Source organism: Maylandia zebra, linkage group LG7, assembly GCF_041146795.1.
Source record: "Maylandia zebra isolate NMK-2024a linkage group LG7, Mzebra_GT3a, whole genome shotgun sequence".
In the NCBI taxonomy this organism is placed as follows: Eukaryota; Metazoa; Chordata; class Actinopteri; order Cichliformes; family Cichlidae; genus Maylandia; species Maylandia zebra.
Genome location: NC_135173.1, coordinates 31,408,424 through 31,430,550, shown reverse-complemented (window position 1 = coordinate 31,430,550; position 22,127 = coordinate 31,408,424). Strand labels below are relative to the sequence as shown.

Sequence of the window (22,127 nt, the reverse complement as noted above, 5' to 3'; positions counted from 1 at the left end):
AATTTGGGCACCACAAAAAAGAAATGAAATAAATATTTAGTGTATATCAATGTGTGTGTCTCCTATATGATATATGGGGTGCCTTTGTCTGGACGTGCTTCCCATCCAGAGCTGCACAGCAGAGAGGAAAGTTCCAGCGCTCCTGGAATCCCTCTGTGATGGACCGCCAGTCTCCAGGTGAAGGCACAGCCATGAAATCGTCCACTAGACAGTCCCAGATGGCCGTCGCTACCTGGGGGATGATCTGGCTCACCGTGGACACACCAACTCTGTAACTGAACGCTTGGTCGTGAAGGAGTCCCTGGTGACAAGGAACCTGGACAAAATTGTTCAAAATCAGTATTATGTGTACTGCAGTTACAAAATACATTATTCAAATTCCAAAATACTTTTGTGATGTCAGATTTAAATCACAAAACTTAAATCTTACATAAAACATTTTGTAATTATAAGGATAATTACAAAATGTATATTAGATAATATCTAAAACAGTTGTATTTTGTTTTAACTTTAACATATCATAATTTGATTGGTAGCAACTTTCACAACTACAGTTAGCCAATCACTCATAATTCCTAAACATGTCAATCAGGTAGGAATGAAGTAAAACATTAATAGAAATAAAGAGTTGTATGTTGACATGTAGCCCTTTCCTTGCTTAAATCATTAATATTTTTGAAAAATTAATCTGTGATAAGACATAGCTTATCAAGATAGAACCATGTAACTAAAGATGAACCAAACTGTTCACAGTTTTATCTAACTCTGTTTTAATAAAGGCTGGTGACCCCTGTTATAGTCTGACAGCTGCAGGGATTATATACAAATATTCAACTATCCCAGAATCAAACCAGGTCTAAATAAAAAGGAGTGAGTATCACTACAAAGGTTAACTCAGTGGTCCTAATGCTACAGTTTGATATCAGCAAACACCGAGCGCATACATTGATGTGACACCACAGCCATGCTATCATCGCAAACACTGATAACAGCATAAATCGAATTAAATCGGGACTTGATGAGAGCTTCTGAGTATCACTAGAAATATTATAAACAGTCTCCATACCACAGTTTTCTTTCAGTAAACACCGACAGCATTCACTGTTAGCATAGCACATCCATGTTAGCAGTGTATAACTGGATGGTTTAGCATATTAGCACAGGTATCAATAAAGGACTACCGTATTAAACACTTTTACTAACCTCAGGCAGACGGACAGGCGCTCTGCAGGTGGGATTGAGCGCCTGTAGTTGGTGTCTAGGCGGGCGATGCTGGGACCGACGAGGGAAAGCAGGTCCTCAAACTGGCCGACGGTGATAGCGCTGGAATCGGCCGTCATCCAGGCGCAGCTCCTGGAGCAAATGGTGAAACTCACCAAACTGCTCACGCCTCTGGAGGACCTGATGGACCCAGGTATGGCGAGGACATCTTTTACGCTGCTGCTCTGCTCTCCACAGTACATAGAGAAGGGAGAGTCTCTCTTCAAGCGCTAGCTCGACAGCTGCCATCTTGCAAAGATGTCTGGCACAACTTCCTCCCACATTCCTCCCACATTTCCGGTTGACGCGCGTCAAAATATGATATTTTGACGCGCGATGGATTTTTCTTGGACACGCGTTGAGACGCGAATGTGCACGCGTCAAATTAGGGGCGTTTGGGGCGTTTTATTCGCGTCCATCGCGTTCGGTGTGAACACACCGTTAGAGATAGGGTGAGAAGTTCGGCCATCCGGGAGGGGCTCAGAGTAGAGCAGCTGCTGCTCCACATCGAAAGGAGCCAGCTGAGGTGGTTCGGGCATCTGACAAGGATGCCCCCTGGGCGCCTCCTGGGTGAGGTGTTCCAGGCATGTCCCACCGGGAGGAGGCCCCGGGGCAGACCCAGGACACGCTGGAGAGATTATATCTCTCGGCTGGCCTGGGAACGCCTTGGTGTTCCCCCGGATAAGCTGGAGGAGGTAGCTGGGGAGAGGGAGGTCTGGGCCTCTTTGCTTAGGCTGCTGCCCCCGCGACCCGGCCTCGGATAAAGCGGATGAAGATGGATGGATGGATGGATGGATATAGGAGGGTTTTTTTTGTTTATTTGGTTTTGTTTCTTGATTTCTGTTTTGTTTGTTGTTCTAATACTTCAGTAAAACCTGCAGCTTGTTAACAGGAACCTGCAGGTCCCAAGGGGAAACCGGAGTCTTACAATCACTAATTTGTAGAAGTCAATGTTTGAGCCCTTTTTTTTTAACTCTGTAAATATTATATGTTTTCACAACTCATTAGTTTGTTAAAAGAGTCCAGCAGTCTGTGTTCTGTGTGATATCTGTAAGAGCGTAAAGCTCAGAAATTTGTAAAGCATTTTTGTTAGGATACCAAAAAGATCCCTCTGGGCCAAAGCCAGTTCAACTCTTAAATGAAACTTGCTGAAAGCATCAAAGAAAACACTAAAAAGAAGATCTTCTATTATCAGACTGAGTCATTCATATGAAGACTGAGGAAGGACCAAAATGCTTTGAATAAATTGCATCTCATTCCTCATTTTATGACCAGCTGTGTAACTGTTCCAGTCTACAGGGGTTCTGATGGTTAAAAAAAAACAGTTCTGGGGTCTGAATCTTACACAGTACGCCTCAACTCCCCTTCAGAAGACACCAAAACAATTTCTGGCCTGACATCGGATTTAGAAATGCTCAAACGTTCATCTGTGTAACTTTCAACTACAGCCAGTTCATAAACATTAGTAATAAGCTCAGTTCAAATGTCATCTTTTGCACAAAACTGCTTCTGCATCTGGACTGGGTTGGTAAAATCCAGCCATATGATGATGATGCTGTGTGACTCACACATTAAACAGGAATCAAGGTAGGTGGAGAGGTACAGGGTCCATCAACCTCAAGCAGAATCAGCAGATTCAGCTCAGCAGGCTCTGTGGTCACAGCCAGCAGGGAAATCCTCTAGAAGTGATAATAATGTAAGCTGCTCTTCATATCTATTACAGTTAAGAAAGATTGATTGTTTCCTTTATTTTGACCCTCATTGGGGTGTATGCTTCCTGCAGGCAGAACCAGAATGATTCGGATTCTAAGTTATTATTTAAATCAATATAATGTGTTTGGCTTTTGTTAGATTCAGTCCTGCAGTGCTGAGAATAACTGTGCAGGAACCTGTGACAATCATAAAAGAGAAGAGGTCTTTTCTACACCGATGCTAAAGCAGCTTCACTCGTCCTCGACTCTCACAGGTCTGACTGATTTCCTTTGATATGATACATAAATATAAGTTTGTTTACAATTACATGTATGCATAAACAGATAATCTGCTGTCTGAAGGCTGATTATAGACAATTAAAATCTGATAAAATATAAACAGGCTGCCTATAATGATCTTTTGTGGAAAGGTTGTGCAAAAATTCCCATGTCATTTTCAGTCACTGACTGCTCATATTTGCCAAGGGGGAGGTACGTGTGCAGCTCATACTGCTCACACACTTAAGGGACTGAATGTTATTAATTTAGCATGCAGGTTATATAGAAACATGCAGAAACTGTTGACCTCTCAGACAGAATCGTTCGACATGGACAATAAAGCCCAGAAGTCAAAATATGACCCCAAAATCTCCTACTGTATGATATTATTGAGTGTGAAAGCTGCAGGGTTGTATTCCAGGAAACAAGTTCAAACTCTAAGTTTAAAAAGTAACTCTAAGTAGATTAATGAGAAACTCTGACCTCACCTCACTTTTTGTATAGGATTTCATTATTTGTGTCATCAGAACACATTTCAGAGCATTGACCCATCATCTTATGGTGGCCCTGAGAGGTCAAATGGATTGTACCTTGAGAAAACACCTGCATCCATTTTGGATCCGTGCTGCTTTTATCAGGGTTGACCCACTGAGACTGATGCTGTATTTTGAGGTTCAGAGTCTGAATTATAGACTCTGGTCCTTTCAAATCCTCTTTGAGATCATTTAATGGTGTCATAATCTGAATCTGTGAACCTGTTTTAATATGAAATATAATAAGATTACAATCAGACTAGTGCTGCATTTAAAAAGTGACTTTAAATCCTTTTTAGAATTTTTAAGTAATTTCAGCCTCATCTTCACTCAAACGTTCACATCATCTCCAACATCCAATTGTGTCTAAAGCTTTATAACAGTGTTTTATTTAAACATTGATTGCCACGGTAACATACATTAAATGTTTCTGTCAAGTACAAAAAAAATTGGCTAAAGGGGATGTCAATCTTATAATTTGCTCCTTTATGCACTTTGACAGTGACATTATTAACCAGGAAATGAATCTGAGTGTCAGTCAGCTGTTTCAGGTGCAGCAGGAAGGGAAGAGTCACATTCATTTCTATAAAAACCTTATGCTGCCATCTCCTCCCTGTTAAATATAGAAAGAATCACATAAACAACAAAGCTCATACACACATATTTCAAAATAACTAAAGCACAGTTTATTTCAGGAAGTCATGTGGAAGCTGCTGTTGACCTTCAGTCTGCTTTGCTGGACATCTGAGGGCAGTGTGACCTGCAGAAATGAAAACAATGGTGAAGTGGACTGGTAAGTCTCCTCATAGCACACATATGTATGTATATATGTAATATACATAGATATATAAATATATATATATATATATATATATTAGGGGTGCAATGATACACAAAATTCACGGTTCGGTTCAATACTTTGGTGTCACGGTTCGATATTTTTTCGATACAAAAAATGTTCATGCCTTTTTTAATTTGTAATTTATTAAAAATATAAATATTTCTTTTAACTCAAAAGTACAGTTTTTAAATTTAATGTTGCCGAAACAACAAAATAGTTAAAAAAAATAAATCTATCTGTTCGAGAAATCACTAATTTTTGGATAAGAGAGTTTATTATAGAGAAATGGCTCTTTTCCAAAATAAAAGTTATACAATACCCTTCTCAGTATATTCTCAGCAGCATATTAAATATATCAGGTCCCCATAAGGGGGAGGTTTTCTACAACAGAAAATGGTCGCGTGTCGACAGCAATAAAAGTAGCAATTGCCCTATTTCTTTTGCCCTCTTAGAATCATGTGCTAAACGGCTGTCTAAATGACTCGGGTAAAGTTTGTAGCTAGGGCTGGGCCATATCATACCGTTCATGGTAATACCAGTATAATGTTGGGCAACAATAAGAAAATGAAATATCGCGATAGAATATGGGTAAAACGTGCATGCGCAGTGCCTTTGTTTTCATACGTATCAGAATCAGAATCAGAATCAGAATCAGAAAGGGGTTTATTGCCAAATGTTGAGCAGGTTTACAACATTAGGAAATTGCTGCGGTGCTTCAGTGCAAACATAGTGTCATAAATTGCGCTTAAATAGACATGGAAAAATAAAAGTAAGAATAAGAATTAAAAGTGCTACATAGAAAGATATGTGCATGATATATACATGAGATATATACATGAGAATAAGAATTAAGAGTGCTACGTAGAAAGATATATACATGAGTGCAGGTGGTGATCAGTGCCAAACATGGAATGATGCAGTGAACACAGCGTAGGGTCATGTGTTAGTGGTGGGAACAGTCATATGGTTATTGTTCATGTGTCCAACAGCAGAGGGGAAGAAACTGTTCTTATGGCGAGAGGTTCTGGTGCGAATGGACCGGAGCCTCCTGCCTGAGGGGAGCAGGTCAAACAGACTGTGTCCAGGGTGAGAAGGGTCAGCTGAGATCCGAGCTGCACGCCGCAATGTCCTGGAGGTGTACAGGTCCTGCAGAGATGGGAGTCTGCAGCCAATCACCTTCTCAGCAGAGCGCACAACACGCTGCAGTCTCTGTTTGTCCCTGATAGTGGCTCCAGCGTACCACACGGTGATGGAGGAGGTGAGGATGGACTCGATGATTGCAGTGTAGAACTGCATCATCGTCCGTGTTGGCAGGTTGAATTTCTTCAGCTGCCTCAGGAAGTACATCCTCTGCTGGGCTTTCTTGATGACGGAGGTGATGGTGGGCTCCCACTTCAGGTCCTGGGTGATGGTGGTACCCAGGAAGCGGAATGAGTCCACAGAGGTGATGGGGGTGTCAGTCAGGATGATGGGGGGGAGTGGGGCTGTGTGCTTCCTGAAGTCCACAATAATCTCCACTGTCTTCTGGGCATTCAGCACCAGGTTGTTGTGGCTGCACCAGGACACCAGATGTTCAACCTCCCTCCTGTAGGCAGACTCATCCCCGTCCGAGATGAGCCCAATCACGGTGGTGTCATCTGCAAACTTGATTAGCTTGACAGACTGGTGGGTGGAGGTGCAGCAGTTAGTGTACAGGGAGAAGAGCAGAGGAGAAAGAACACAGCCCTGAGGGGAGCCGGTGCTGATGGTCCGGGAGTCCGAGACATTCTTTCCCAGCCTCACATGCTGCTTCCTGTCCGTCAGGAAGTCAGTGATCCACCGGCAGGTGGGATCAGGCACATTCATCTGGGAAAGCTTGCCTCGGAGATGGTCTGGAAGGATGGTGTTGAAGGCAGAGCTGAAGTCCACAAACAGGATCCTGGCGTAGGTTCCTGGGGAGTCCAGATGCTGCAGGATGAAGTGTAGGGCCATGTTGATGGCGTCGTCTACAGACCTGTTGGCTCTGTATGCAAACTGCAGGGGGTCCAGGAGGGGGGCCGTGAGGGTCTTGAGATGGGAGAGAACTAGGCGCTCAAATGACTTCATGACCACAGATGTCAGAGCCACGGGTCTGTAGTCATTTAGTCCAGTGATCCTAGGTTTCTTGGGGACAGGGATTATGGTAGAGGACTTGAAGCAGGCAGGCACATGACATGCCTGCAGTGAGGAGTTGAAAATGCCAGAAAACACTGGGGCCAGCTCGTACATGGCGGAAAAAGCATGCCGCGGCGACAGAGAATAAGAAGGGCGAAAGCAGATCGTTAAATGAAACGGCGGAACCAAAATTGGTTTGTAAAAATGCTGCAACTTCAGTGGTGTGGAACTGGTTTAGCTTTCGTCTGTCAGATACACAACAAAGCACTATTATTGGTAGAGCATGCTAGCAGGCCGTTATTATTACCGTGTTTTTTGGAAAATACGGCACACTTAAAACCAATCCTTTGATTTTTCTGAAAATCGACAGTACCCCTTATAATCCCGTGTGCCTTATGTATGAATTCTGGTTGTGTTTACTGACCTCGAAACGATTTTATGTCGTACACGGCGCTCGAAAATCTGTCAAATGTTTCAGTACGACTTTGCTAAGCTACAAACCCGCACCGCTTGATGGATTTTCAGAGCATTACGGCTATCGTAGGCAGGAGCCTCGCAGAGTGATACGTACTGTGCTTCAACATAATATTACCGTATTGTGTGTGTATAACCTCTTTCTAAGTTTTGTGGATATTATACATGGGCCCTTTCTCAATTCTCAAGTACGCGAGTCCGTACTCACGTTCTCGGCGAGTATAGACTTGCCTGACTTGCATTCTGGGATATTTAGCTGTACCAAGTCCACACAAGTCACCACCGATGCATGCTCGACAAAACAGGTGGAGCGAGAACACATCCGGGAATTTTTCGCGTTCTCGGCTTGATGCGTACTTTGAATTGGAACAGTACTTGGTCTCCGACTGATGAAGTATCACAAGTACACGAGAACGCAAGTACGGATAAGTACGCATATTGAGACAGGCCCATGGTTATGCTGAGGATATGTCGGCCAATTTCCACTGGAAATGCCTTTTGGTTAAACTGTCAGCAAGGAATTTGCATTTGCACTGTTACATTTTTATACAACTTTAATGCACATAAAAAACAGCTGCTTGTTTAAGTGAAAATACATTGATGTTTGTTTTTTTGGTTTTTTTGCACTAATAAAGTTGTTGAGTATTTTGTCTGGTGTCAATTATATCGCCAGTTATATCATTATCGCAAATTTTCAAATGTATATTGTGATAAATATTTTGGGTCATATTGACCTGGGCCCTATTTCAGGAAGCCGGTTTAGAAAACTCAGAGTGAAAAACGATACTCAGGGTTGAGTAACCCCGAACTGACCAACTCGGAATATTCGGTTTCAGAAAGGCTGATAACAATTAGTTCAATCAACGCGGAGTTGCTTTAACCCCAAGTTAAGCGCGCGCACGAGGATACATAAAGCCCTGATTAGTGGAGCACAGATTAAGCGAGTCACCATGGAGACGGAGGGAAAGAAGGCGCGGTCAATGTATTTTACAGCGCTTGAGGCCGAAATTCTGATGGCAGCATATGCCGATAACATGCAAATTTTGCGGAAAAAAAGTAACACAGCCTCAGCTGCAAAAGAAAGGGAGCATGCATGGCAAAACATAGCCGACAGAGTCAATGCGTGAGTGTTAATTTAAACATTGATCTAGGGATTTCCACCCATTTAACACGTTATTTTATTATATTTTATTTTATTTTTTATTTTATACATTTTATTTTGTGATGTGATGTGAGCGCAGGTGCAACCCAACAGGCCCCAAACGTTCCTGGTAGCAAGTAAAAATGAAATATAAAAATATAGTTCAAACAGGTAAGGTGTAATTGTATTATGAGCCATAGTGCTTGGTCTGTTTGTCCTATGTAAATCAATTGCAGTTAGAGGCTACATTAATTTTCTTTCTGTAAGCACTTATTGAAATTATCTGAGCACATTACAAGTACATATTTTCTTACTCTGTATGCTCAAATGTGACCCGTTATAGCCACTAGAAAAAAAGCGGAGGCCCGAAAAACAGGTGGGGGTCCTCCACCACCACCACGCACAGAGGCTGAGCAGTTGGCTTCCACATTTGTGATAATGTTGGCAGCATCACATATGATCTTCACAGTGCAGAGAACACAAATTAGCATCCATTACTATAATGAAATAATTTGTTAGTTTGAAATGTTACAGGGAACTATGTACCTGCACATTAATGCTGTGGAAAGACTTCCTGTTCACATAGTCTCCTTCATTTACTGAAGGAGCAATGATTGGAATGTGAGTGCCATCTATACAGCCAATCACGCCTGGGAACCGTGAAAATAAATGTAAAATTTAAGTAGTAGTTCAAGTATCACCACATCATGAATTAAGTGTCGTTCATCCTGATACCTGCAATTTTGTGGAATCCCTCTTTGATAAATCTTGTGGGTCTATGACCGGGGAACACCACAGACGAGTGCAGGAGACGTTTCAGTGCAACTGTAACATTCCTGACTGCCCGACAGACGGTAGCCTTGGAAACGTGCTCAGCGTCACCAATATTATACAGAAAGCTCCCGTTTGCAAAAAACCGAAGTGCAATACAAATAATATGTACAGAACTGAGAGAATGTCCGCGATGTGTCACATGAGCAATATTAGGCCTGAGGATGTTATTCAAATAAATTATAGATTGTGCTGAAAAACGGTAACGTTCACACAGAAAATCATCAGGAAATGATAAAATGTCCAAACGCGCTCTAATCACTCTCTCCCGGCAGAGAGCTCTGCGGAGAATTTGGGCTTCAACATCTACTGGCTCTTCAAGGAAGGGGCACGCCATGTCTGACACTTCCTACAGTCAGGTTTCCGACAAAGAGGCGGAGAACGTCAGGGTTAGTTGAAGTAAACCTGCTAGGGGGCAGGTTAGCTTCACGGAGTGTGTCGTCATAGTCACTCACTCAGGATTAATCTAAACTCGCTTTGTGAAACCGAAAACCCAGAGTTTTCGTTAACTCAGGGTATACTTACTCAGAGTTTGCACTAAACCGGCTTTCTGAAACAGGGCCCTGCTCTATGTGTAGCATGTGTGCTTGTTGTTGTTTTTGTCTGCTTCCACTTGTCTTTGCACTAGCGTGATGTCAGCGTAAATGTGCAGTCATATTCGTTGTGTTCCCACTAGATCTGTCAGCGTTAATCTCGTTAAAATGACGTTAACACCATAACTGCATTAAGGCGGCAAATCTCAGTTAACAAGTTTGGCCCATACGTGGGGCTGGACGGTGTTAACGCTTTAAGGAGCTACAGTAAGTGCGGGAGCAGCGGCTTCGCTCATGCGCGATTCATTTGCAGTTTGGACGCATAGGTGTGAACATCTCCTGCAGCTGGGGGAGGACTATCCCCCGCCCGTGAGCGCTTTAGCATGGGTGAGGTGCCCATGGCAGCACCGCTACTTGTTGAGAGTAAGAGCAACACGCCCTTTCACCTCAAAAAGTCGTCATAAATAAGTCTCCAATAACACCAGAAAAAGTCGCCAGATTTGTCGCTAGTCGCTTTTTAGAAAAAAAAAGTCGCTAAGGGGGTCTGAAAACTCACTAAATATAGCGACAAAGTCGCTAAGTTGGTAACACTGCCTGTGAACTTAACTTGTCTCGCTATAGCTCGCGTTTGACTACTCGCCTAGGCTGCATTGTCGAGTGCAGATCCACTCAGCTCTCAACACAGACAGCATCGTCAGAAGAAAAGTTGATAAAATAAATAAAAAAATTTGAATTGTTCAATACATATGCGTATCAAACCGAAAGCACTGTATCGAACGGTTCAATATCGATACATATATTGTTGCACACCTAATATATATATATATATATATAAAAACACCCAGCACGCCCCTGCGGGCGGTTTATCCTTCAAGCTCGGGTCCTCTACCAGAGGCCTGGGAGCTTGAGGGTCCTGCGCAGTATCTTAGCTGTTCCCAGGACTGCGCTCTTCTGGACAGAGATCTCCGATGTTATTCCCGGGATCTGCTGGAGCCACTCGCCTAGCTTGGGAGTCACCGCACCTAGTGCTCCGATTACCACGGGGACCACCGTTACCTTCACCCTCCACATCCTCTCGAGCTCTTCTCTGAGCCCTTGGTATTTCTCCAGCTTCTCGTGTTCCTTCTTCCTGATATTGCTGTCATTCGGAACCGCTACATCAATCACTACGGCCGTCTTCTTCTGTTTGTCTACCACCACTATGTCCGGTTGGTTAGCCACCACCATTTTGTCCGTCTGTATCTGGAAGTCCCACAGGATCTTAGCTCGGTCATTCTCCACCACCCTTGGGGGCATCTCCCATTTTGACCTCGGGACTTCCAGGTTATACTCGGCACAGATGTTCCTGTACACTATGCCGGCCACTTGGTTATGGCGTTCCATGTATGCCTTGCCTGCTAGCATCTTGCACCCTGCTGTTTTGTGCTGGATTGTCTCTGGGGCATCTTTACACAGCCTGCACCTGGGGTCTTGCCTGGTGTGATAGACCCCGCCTCTATGGATCTTGTACTCAGAGCTTGTTCTTGTGCTGCCATGATTAGTGCCTCTGTGCTGTCTTTCAGTCCAGCTTTGTCCAGCCACTGGTAGGATTTCTGGATATCAGCCACCTCCTCTATCTGCCGGTGGTACATACCGTGCAGGGGCCTGTCCTTCCATGATGGTTCCTCGTCTCCTTCCTCTTTCTTGGGTTTCTGCTGCCTGAGGTATTCACTGAGCACTCGGTCAGTTGGGGCCATCTTCCCAATGTATTCTTGGATGTTCGTTGTCTCATCCTGGACTGTGGTGCTGACACTCACCAGTCCCCGGCCCCCTTCCTTCCGCTTAGCGTACAGCCTCAGGGTGCTGGACTTGGGGTGAAACCCTCCATGCATGGTAAGGAGCTTTCTTGTCTTTATGTCAGTGGCTTCTATCTCCTCCTTTGGCCAGCCTATTACCCCAGCAGGGTACCTGATCACGGGCAGGGCGTACGTGTTGATGGCCCGGATCTTGTTCTTACCATTCAGCTGACTCCTCAGGACTTGCCTGACCCTCTGCAGGTACTTGGTGGTTGCAGCCTTTCTAGCGGCCTCTTCATGGTTCCCATTTGCCTGCGGGATCCCCAGGTACTTGTAACTGTCCTCTATGTCTGCAATGTTGCCTTCTGGTAGTTCAATCCCCTCAGTTCTGACTACCTTCCCTCTCTTTGTTACCATCCGACTACACTTCTCCAGTCCGAACGACATTCCAATGTCATTGCTGTATAGCCTGGTAGTGTGGATCAGTGAATCGATGTCTCGTTCACTCTTGGCATACAGCTTGATCATCCATGTAGAGGAGGTGGCTGACAACTGCTCCGTTCCGTAGTCGGTATCCGTAGCCAGTCTTGTTAATGATCTCACTGAGGGGGTTCAGGCCTATGCAGAACAGCAGTGGGGACAGAGCATCTCCTTGGTAGATCCCACACTTGATGGTGACTTGTGCTATGGGCTTGGAGTTGGCCTCTAGTGTTGTACGCCACATCCCCATTGAGTTCCTGATGAAGGCTCTTAGGGTCCCATTGATCTTGTACAATTCTAGGCACTCCAGTATCCAGCTGTGGGGCATTGAGTCATAGGCCTTCTTGTAATCAATCCAGGCAGTGCACAGGTTGGTCAGTCTGGTCTTGCAGTCTCGGCTGACTGTTCTGTCTACCAGTAGCTGGTGTTTTGCGCCTCTGGTATTCTTGCCAATTCCTTTCTGTGTCCCGCTCATGTATTGACCCATGTGCCTGTTCATCTTAGCCAATATGATGCCTGACAGGAGCTTCCATGTAGTACTGAGGCAGGTTATTGGTCGGTAGTTGGAGGGGACCGGTCCCTTCTTGGGGTCCTTGGGGATCAGGACCGTCCTACCTTCGGTTAGCCATTCCGGGTGTCTCTCGTTAACTAGCAGCTGGTTCATTTGTGCTGCCAGATGCTCGTGGAGTGCAGTCAGCTTCTTTAGCCAGTAGGCGTGAACCATGTCGGGCCCTGGTGCTGTCCAGCTCTTCATACTGGAGACCCTTTCTTGGATATCTGCCACTGTGATGGTTACTGGACCCTGTTCAGGGAGGTCGCTGTGGTCTGCCCTCAGATCCACTAGCCACTGAGCATTGCCGTTATGGGTTGCGTCCTTCTCCCATATGCTCTTCCAGTATTGCTCCGTCTCCAGCCTTGGTGGTGCTGTTCTCTTATTATTGTTCCCTTGCCACTGAGAGTACACCTTTGCTGGTTCTGTGGAGAACAGCTGGTTTATTCTCCTGCCTTCTATCTCTCTGGTGTACCTCCTCAAGCGGCTGGCCAAGGCTGTGAGTCTTTGCTTGGCAGTTTCCAAGGCCTCAGGTATGGACAGCTTGCTGTATTTCTTATGCACCTTCTTTGTCGCACCTTTCTGTAACTCCGTTAGTTGGCTAACCTCCCTCCGTGTTACTTTGATCTTGCCCTCTAGCCTCCTTCTCCATGGAGGGTACTGCCCCTTGTGGCTGTTCAACTTGTAGCCAAGCATCTCACTGATCACTGCTGCCGTATTGTAGATGAGCTTGTTAGTGTCGGTAATCGTGGTTGTAGGTATTGTCCGTAGTGCTGCATTAACATCATCTAGCAGACCTTCTGAGGGTACTTCACGTAATCTTGGTAACCGGCTACGGGGGATCCAGGTTTCAAGCTTGGCCATGATCCTATTTTTCAGGTCAGTTCCTCTCGCACTCAACGATCCTTCTCCTATCGCACTTGGGGCTATGTACCCAATCTCGGGTGGGGGTGATGATATCTCCCCCCTGACCTGGCGTCCTGACTCCTCCTTGCCATAGCATTTGTGTTGTACCTCGAGCAATCTCTAGCTGTGAGAGCAGTCCCTTCTTTCAAATGTTGGAACACTGAGCTACTAGTTGTTTCGCCGTCATTGTGGATGTTGGGTATCGAAGAATCCATAGGTCCGTCATCCTATTCATGTAGCCCCTTCCGCCGGGGTTACTTGCGTAGTAGCATTCCAACAACGCCCTGTTTTCGTCTCTTGCCCACCGATGCCTTCTTGTTCCAGTAGCCCACTTTTCGTCAGGGTGCCCTGGTTCCTCAACACCTGACGCGGACCTTGTTGATCCGGGCGACGTATATATATATATATATATATATATATATATATATATATATATATATATATTATGTATGTGTGTGTGTGTGTGTATATATATATATATATATATACATACACAGGTCAGTATAACAGTATAATCCCCAGTTTTACTTCAATACTTATTTATGGAGATGACTCCCACAGTAAAGTTAACGGTGAGTATTTCTATTTTCTTCATGATTGCAGCATGAGTCCATGTGGGAAAGGTAAAAAGTATCTACGTGATTGCAAAACATCAATGTGAACACTGTTAATTAGATTCATGCAAGGTGCAAATCAGCTATACCTCTTATAGAAGCACCAGTAAGTGATTATTGTAATATGTTATAAACATCTCATGTTTATGGTGATGTGATCAGGTTGTGACACAGTTCCTGCTGCACATGGATGGTACCAGCAGTGAAAGTTTCAGTGTCATTTCAACTGTTTGTCCTTAGGTACATCTTATACAAGATGCCCAAGACAAATACTTTACAGGGTCTGGAGAATCTTTACATAGATCCAGATGAAATGAAAACAGCCATGAAGACCATCAACGATCCTCAGGGTGTCCTGGCCAATACTCTCAAACCCCTTTTTAAGCCAGTTGATACAATGGTGAGAAACAAAACTGCAGCCTTCTGCTTCTATTTTCTTGAAGTGATTATACATCTGTTTAAGATTTTTCCATATTTATCACCATGGCTACAGGGACCGCAGTGTCTTATTTTGATGAATTAGGTCCGGAAAATAAAAACAAAACAAAACAAAAAACACTGTAGTGCAGTGATTTTCACATTTTGCTTGGCAAGTGAAAGATTGCTGGTTCAGTTTTAACTACTGTGGTGATCGCCTGTGAATGAGGGAGCACCTAAACGTAACTTTTTTAAAAGTTTGTTTTTCAGAAAAAAACAGAATATGATTTTAAATTGGTTAAATAAATTAATTCTCTTTTGACAAATCAAGACAGCAGAGGATTCCAATTTGTTTTTTCCAATTTTAACATAAAACTATGTATAGACTAAGAAAAACATTTTGATTGTGCCAATTTCGCATCCTCTGCAGCCACCAAACTTTGGTTTTATCAGCTACAGTGATCAACCTCCAAGCGGTACAGCTTCTCAAAATTTTGGTCACAGTAAAGGTAAGAACAATATAAGTATTTCATAGTATAGCCTCAGTGTCTCTAGTTTCTGGACATGATACTGTTCATTTTGAATATTCTATGGTGATTCCTAGGTTCATAGTTATGTCTGCGAAGGTTCTCAGTCATCCAGGTCATCGTAGTTTAAGGAGCTTGGAAAGAAAAGCGTCTGGACTTCTTTAAGTTGCTTGAAGATGTTTCACCTCTCATCCGAGAAGCTTCTTCAGTTCTAGGGTCCAATGGTGCCCATGGAGTTCCAGATTTAAGCTCTGTGAGAGTAACCCCCCAAAGAGGGACAACGGACCCCCTAATGATCCCTTACCCAATCACATGAGCCAAGGTGTGAAAACGGGTGTGGGTCACAATCAGCCAGTGTTTCGGACGAGCTCATTGTGAAACTTAGCCGCACCCTCTCATGTGATTTCCTGAGGTCGAAGGCCCAGGATGTGAGTGTGCGTTAAGGCGTCTGGGAAGGGATCTCAAAAACTGGATTATAGATGGCAGACAGTTGGTGTTGTAAGCCACCGCCTCTGTTCAAAGATGGTCGCTCACAGTGGACATAGATGGCTTTCTTTCCTCGAAAGAGTGACCGTTGTCCTTTAGATGCAGATGGACCGCCGAGTCTTGTCCCATGGAGGTGGCTCTTCTATGTTCTGCCATGCATTTATGAAGTGAAGTGAAGTTGCTGGATCTGAAATACACCGGGATGTCATGCTTGGAGAAAACTCCCCTGAGTTTTTCTGATACACCGGCTACATAGGGGAAGACAATGTTGTTGCGTTTGTCTTTCTGATCCTCCCTAGTTGATGTCTGATCTTCTTTTCTCTGCATCTTTGCTGACTTGTTGAAAGCCCAATTAGGATAATCACATGTTTTAAGATCTTCCTTTACATGTGTGTGTTCCCTCTTTTTCCCTTCAGGCTTAGAGGTAACAATTTCTTCCCGGGTGGTGTAGGGTCCTGATTACTCCAAGTTTGTGTTCTTCCGGTAAACTTCAATGTTGAGGTTTCCATTCTCTTCAATGCGCACGGTGCAGTCCAGGAATGGCAAAAAGTTATCCTATCCTATGACAATGCATTTCTTATTACATGCAGTTTACATGTCATAACTTTAAAATACTATTACTAATACTACTAATACTACTAGAGTTAGAAAAATGTGAATCAAAATATATATAATAAAAAATAAAATGGAAATAGCAGTAGTTGCCCCCTGAATTCTTACATACATAAAGTTTACATTGGCCTTCCTGTTCTTGTAAGCAGAGGTTTGCACCTTGTTTATAAACCCTCTGTATTTAAATTCATGAAGGTGTCTGTTGATTGTAGCCCTTGACAATAGAGATCGACAGACCACGTGACTTTCGCGCATTGCATTGTGGGTACGAGTGGCACCAAAATCAAAACACTGCATCAAGCGCTAGCATTTCCAGCACTGGTAATCATTAATTCTGCGGTTTTAATCCCTACTTGCATTTTATTTGCCCCAAAAACAGTTATGTACAAAACGACAGAGAACATGGCAAAAGTCAGACTTGACGAAAAGGCGGAAAAAAAAAGTAGGAGGAAAAAATCAAAGGAGTGAAAGGGTCAGACCCATACGAGCACACATAGTGGAGTAAGGACGTTAGCATGCTGCCCAACTTTCATCACACACATATTTATTATTATATGGTCCTAAGTGTGAGTGCATACACTCACAAAATGTTTAGTAACTTCAGATCCCTGCAACAAGCCCAGGTCCAGTTTACTTTGGTGATTTGGACTATTCCATTTCACAGCTGTTGTTAAATTGTTTTTCTTTATCTCCTGTACAGGCCAACGCAATCTATTTGTCATTTCAGGTTGTAGTATTACACAACATTTTCAGATCTAATAGAAATAAAATAAGTGTTTCGTAATTCATTAAATTTATTGTCTTTATTTATAACTGGCATTATTGTTTCATTCTATTATAGAATCTTACAAGAAAGAAAAACAAATCAACAATGCAAAAATAAATAAATAACCATTGCAAAACAACATAGTGGAAAACAGTTATTCATCACTTGATTGCTTCTGTTACGAGTTCAAAATTGGGGATGGAGACAAGAGAAAAACCACAATAACAACACTGGTCCGGCCGGGTTGAGTCAAACGATGATTTTAATGAACACACGCGTGGGAGATGGACACTGTATGCAGACAGCCTCAGATCTCAAAATGGTGGAGCATTGCTCAAACTTTTATAGCCTCTGGTGCCCCCACCTTATCATAAAAGCCTAAACATTCACATACTTTTCTCTCACACAGCGCCTAAGCTACGACCTTGGCTCCCTGTTTATCTGCTCCTGCTGAGATGGGGCAGAAAACTCCAGCATGTTCTGTTCTCTTCTAATCAGACAAATAAGGCGATGACTTTTCTGCGAACAGTATTTCTTATAACTCAGCAGTATAATGCATCATAAAACAATATCATTCATTCACAATAAATCAGCAGTTTAATGTAATGCAAATCAGTTTAACTAATGCAATAGTTATCAACTTCTTCTAATTCAGGAGAATAATGCAAACTAAAACTACATAATAATTCACAGTCTTTAATTAGGGGTATAACATGGCATAAAATAATATACTTTTTACACTCCCCCTGATGAGCTCGTTAGAATAACGAGCTCACCAACACCCTGTAATCCAGTGTGGCCAGGTTCATCTCTTCTCACTCCTGAGGTCCTTTGTCCCCCTGATGGGCGAACCATATGTGAGATGACCTCTGTATTTGCGCAGGTCAGGTGCAAGAAAAACTATTATTACAACAATAGCAGGTACCGATGACACTCCCCAGTTCTCCCACAGCTTTATTTGGTGCTACCTTATACCCTTCAGACGTAGTCAAACTAGAACCTCTGTCCAAGGAGCTTTTAACCTTTATTTTATTGCTGCAGCTGCCAGTGTCTTCCAGTTGGCTGATCCTCTGCTCTTTTCCTTCAACCTCAGGGGTTAGACGACCCTTCAGTCGTGGCACAGATCAGGGGATTATTCTGCCCCGATTTCAAACAACGATCTGTGTATCCTCGGGTCCTGTGTGTCCTCCAGAAAAAGATCAGGAACGCGTCCCCCTTTTGCCCAAGAGCCTCTCGAACCTCGTTGGTCTGGTGTTCCCGGATTTCCGCCAACCCCTTCATGGTTATTGCTGTATTTATGGGATCCATCCTTTTGAGGTGACTACCCGGAGCCCAAACGCCATGACCTTTGGACCCAGTTGGTGTCTCGGCAGTCACCGTATCTGTTTCCGCTGCGAAGGATCCTCGCATATCTGTAACCTCGTCTGGTGTCTGTTCCTTTCGCTGTAAGAGACAGAAAACCAAAACACCTCTCTGCCTAGCTCTAATAATCTAATGTTGTTATCTACTGACCTTCTAGTGATTCAGAATTGGTTTAAAACATTCAGAATGTTCCAGGGACTTATTCTAATCATATCCTATGTGTGTGTAAGCGTGTTCGCATTTAGCCCTCTGCACTCAAAGTCAATACCTGCAATATATCAGTCCGGACCATCACGCCGAACGAAGCTTATGACCTTCAAAAGACCAAGTGCCAACTCATTATAAGCACATTTGCAAGGTGTGTCTGAAAATTATTGAAACCACTCTTTTTAACAAAAGACAAACAAATTAACGAATCTTCTAAACGCTCTTTAGTTCATTTCAATGATTGATGCTTAAACATGGAAATAATGATTTATGCTTCTCACTGATTCTCTAAAAAGTCCGGAAACTTCTCGGGCCACTATTAGCTTAAGCTTTACCATACCTAAGGTATTCAAGACACCAATCAAGTTATAAAACTGTTCAAATAATCCTTGTTTCATATTAAAACCCAACTTCCCCCCCTTTTTTGACACATTCCAATGTGTCAAATCAACGTAGCTAAAACATGCAAAGAAAAGGTTATGTACAAGTCAACCTGCACGTAATGTTCTGACTCAAGTATTTACTATTTTTATAAATGTCGTTTAATCAACTACCACTACCTAAGCTTAGCAAAAGACATAGCCCAGAGAATCCACAACCACTTCAAGGACAGCGGCGACACACGACGCATGTGGCAGGGCTTACAAGCCATCGCTAACTACAGGACGACACCACCTGCCTGTGACAGTGACGGCTCCCTCCCAGATGTGCTTAACAACTTCTATGCTCGGTTCGACAGGCAGAACGACGTGGCGGCGAGGAAGACCACCCCTCCTCCGAACGACCAGGTCCTGTGTCTCACTACAGCTGAGGTGAGGAAAACTCTACGCAGAGTCAATCCACGTAAAGCTGCTGGACCAGACAACATCCCAGGCAGAGTGCTCAGAGAATGTGCTGATCAGCTGGCAAATGTTCTCACCGACATCTTCAACATCTCTCTGAGCAGTGCCGTTGTCCCCACGTGCTTCAAGGCCACCACCATCGTCCCCGTGCCCAAGAAGTCTTCTGTGTCCTGTCTCAATGACTACCGCCCTATCGCACTTACACCCACCATCATGAAGTGCTTCGAACGGCTCGTCATGAGACACATCAAGACCCTGCTGCCCCCCTCACTGGACCCAATGCAATTTGCATACCACCATAACCGCTCAACGGACGACGCCATCTCCACTGCACTCCATCTTGCCCTGACACACTTGGACAAGAAGGACTCACACGTCCGAATGCTGTACATAGATTTCAGCTCAGCATTTAACACGATCATCCCCCAACAACTGATCGGAAAGCTGAGCCTGTTAGGCCTGAACACCTCCCTCTGCAACTGGATCCTGGACTTTCTGACCGGAAGGCCTCAGTCAGTACGGATCGGGAACTGCACCTCCAGCACCACCACACTGAGCACTGGGGCCCCACAAGGCTGTGTGCTCAGTCCTCTGCTGTTCACACTGCTGACTCATGACTGTGTAGCAACACACAGTTCAAATCACATCATTAAATTCGCTGATGACACGACCGTGGTGGGTCTCATTAGCAAGAACGACGAGTCAGCGTACAGAGAGGAAGTGCAGAGACTAACGGACTGGTGTAAGGACAACAACCTGTCTCTGAATGTTGACAAGACAAAAGAGATGGTTGTTGACTTTAGGAGGACACGAGGCGACCACTCACCGCTGAGCATCAACGGCTCCTCTGTGGAGATCGTTGACAGCACCAAATTCCTGGGCGTACACCTGGAGAAGGACCTCGGCTGGTCCCTCAACACCAGCTCCCTGCACAAGAAAGCCCAACAGCGTCTCTTCTTTCTGAGAAGACTGAGAAAGGCCCGGCTTCCACCACCGATCCTGACCACCTTCTATAGAGGAACTATTGAGAGCATCCTGAGCGGCTGCATCACTGTCTGGTTTGGGAGCTGTGCCATATCAGACCGCAAGACCCTACAGCGGATAGTGGGAACAGCAGAGAAGACCATCGGGGTCTCTCTACCCTCTATTGAGGACATCTACACCACACGCTGCATTCGCAAAGCCACCAGCATTGTGGCTGATCGGACACACCCCTCTCACACACTCTTTACACTCCTGCCATCTGGAAAAAGGTACCGAAGCATTCGGGCACGCACATCCAGACTGTGCAACAGCTTTTTTCCACAAGCCATCCGTCTCCTCAGCAAAAAGGGACTGACTGATAAACACGCACACACACACATACACTAACATTATCACTCAGCTTAACTCAAATACCTCAAAACATTGAGACTGGACTGACTAACCAACACAAGCGCAAACACACTGACCTACACCACCAAACCATCGCACACACCAACCTGTAAATGCTCTTTTGCACAATATTATTACTAGATATATTATATATTATTTTTTTTTTTGCACTAACTTGTCTTGTAGCACCTTGGTTCCTGGAGGAACGTTGTTTCGCCTCACTGTGTATTTTTAAACTGTATATGGTTGAAGTGACAATAAAGTTGAACTTGAACTTGAACTTGATAATTCAATAAAAGATCACAAACAACAATATAATATCAGTGGTGTGTAAGCGCGTGCGGCCTTCTTTGCTCCAAGTCACTCAAATCCATAGATCAGCCAAACATCGCGCTGACTGTAGCTTTTAACCCTTATTAGCTTGAGCACAACTCTATAATGAGCAACAAACTGCAATATGTATAAAATAATCATAGTTACACCTGCAAAGAAAGATTATATGATTATCCTGACACCTGTGAATAAAAGATCAACCTGAGGTTATAGCAATCACTGGAACGCAAATGTTAGTATAGTGTCAAAAGCTTCAATAAATGATGGTCAATGCAATGCTTGTTACTTGATTCTGATACAATAATAATGCCGATGTGAAAATAACAGTAAAACACCCCCTTTTGTCCCGTTTAATTTAACACATAAACGTTTATAAATGGCCCTCTTAAATTTGACTTTCCCCTGGTTTCTCCCTCACTGACCACACCAGGGGAAACTCTGTTTTGATTCAGCCACGAATGCAGCTCACCTGATTCATCACTGAGCTCCACCGTCACTGGCGTCTGACAGGGTGGCGCTGCATATTCTTCCTTTAATGTGTCTATTTTCAATCTGTTAATTAGAGTGCTTAAACATGAAGCAGACTACGTCCACAACAAGTCAATACAGCTGTAAATGTGGCCAATTATCAATCTATTCCTAATTAATAACAACAGATAGCTTTTATTTTATGCATGCTATTAGTCAACCACTCACCCAGAGGATCTTCAATCCCAGGAAATTCCTTCTCCTCCTTTAATGAGTCTGTCCTCCTTCCATGCCCTGGTAACTGGTCCATCCAGAGCCACATGATCTCAAAATATACATATAACAAGCCAAACCACACCTTGGTCACACCAACCCTTTTCCGCCCTAATGATGTTCAACGCCATCTTAGTCTGGACTGCCAAAAGTGACTTTAACGCTGACTGTTACGACAATCCATTTTATAACATATCCTGGTCAGATTTGTCAATCTCTGCACCAGGGTTATAATCGTTTTTGCCATTTCCATTAGTTTTTATTTTATTTTATTTCAACTCCAGATTTTCAATAGTCATCAGTCCTGATGTTTATACCAGTTGTAATCAGTTTTTACCAATTCTTTGCTAGTTTAGTCTAGTTTTTATTTTCTGAAAATCCTCAGTTTCAGTTTAATTATGATTAGTGTCAGTTATAGT

The 22,127-nt window shown here is 43.7% G+C and overlaps 1 protein-coding gene across 1 annotated transcript in view; it reads left to right on the top strand.

Annotated features, from left to right (window-relative positions):
• The first annotated feature begins 2,852 nt into the window (after positions 1 to 2,852).
• The window catches only part of LOC143419463 (plancitoxin-1-like), a 40,357-nt gene continuing 21,082 nt past the window's right edge, over positions 2,853 to 22,127 (top strand). The window contains exons 1-5 of the mRNA XM_076886239.1: positions 2,853 to 2,956; positions 3,112 to 3,226; positions 4,459 to 4,556; positions 14,282 to 14,441; positions 14,889 to 14,967. Of these exons, the coding sequence (XP_076742354.1) occupies positions 4,465 to 4,556; positions 14,282 to 14,441; positions 14,889 to 14,967 (331 nt within the window). The 5' untranslated portion in view covers positions 2,853 to 2,956; positions 3,112 to 3,226; positions 4,459 to 4,464. The remainder of the gene's footprint in view (positions 2,957 to 3,111; positions 3,227 to 4,458; positions 4,557 to 14,281; positions 14,442 to 14,888; positions 14,968 to 22,127) is intronic.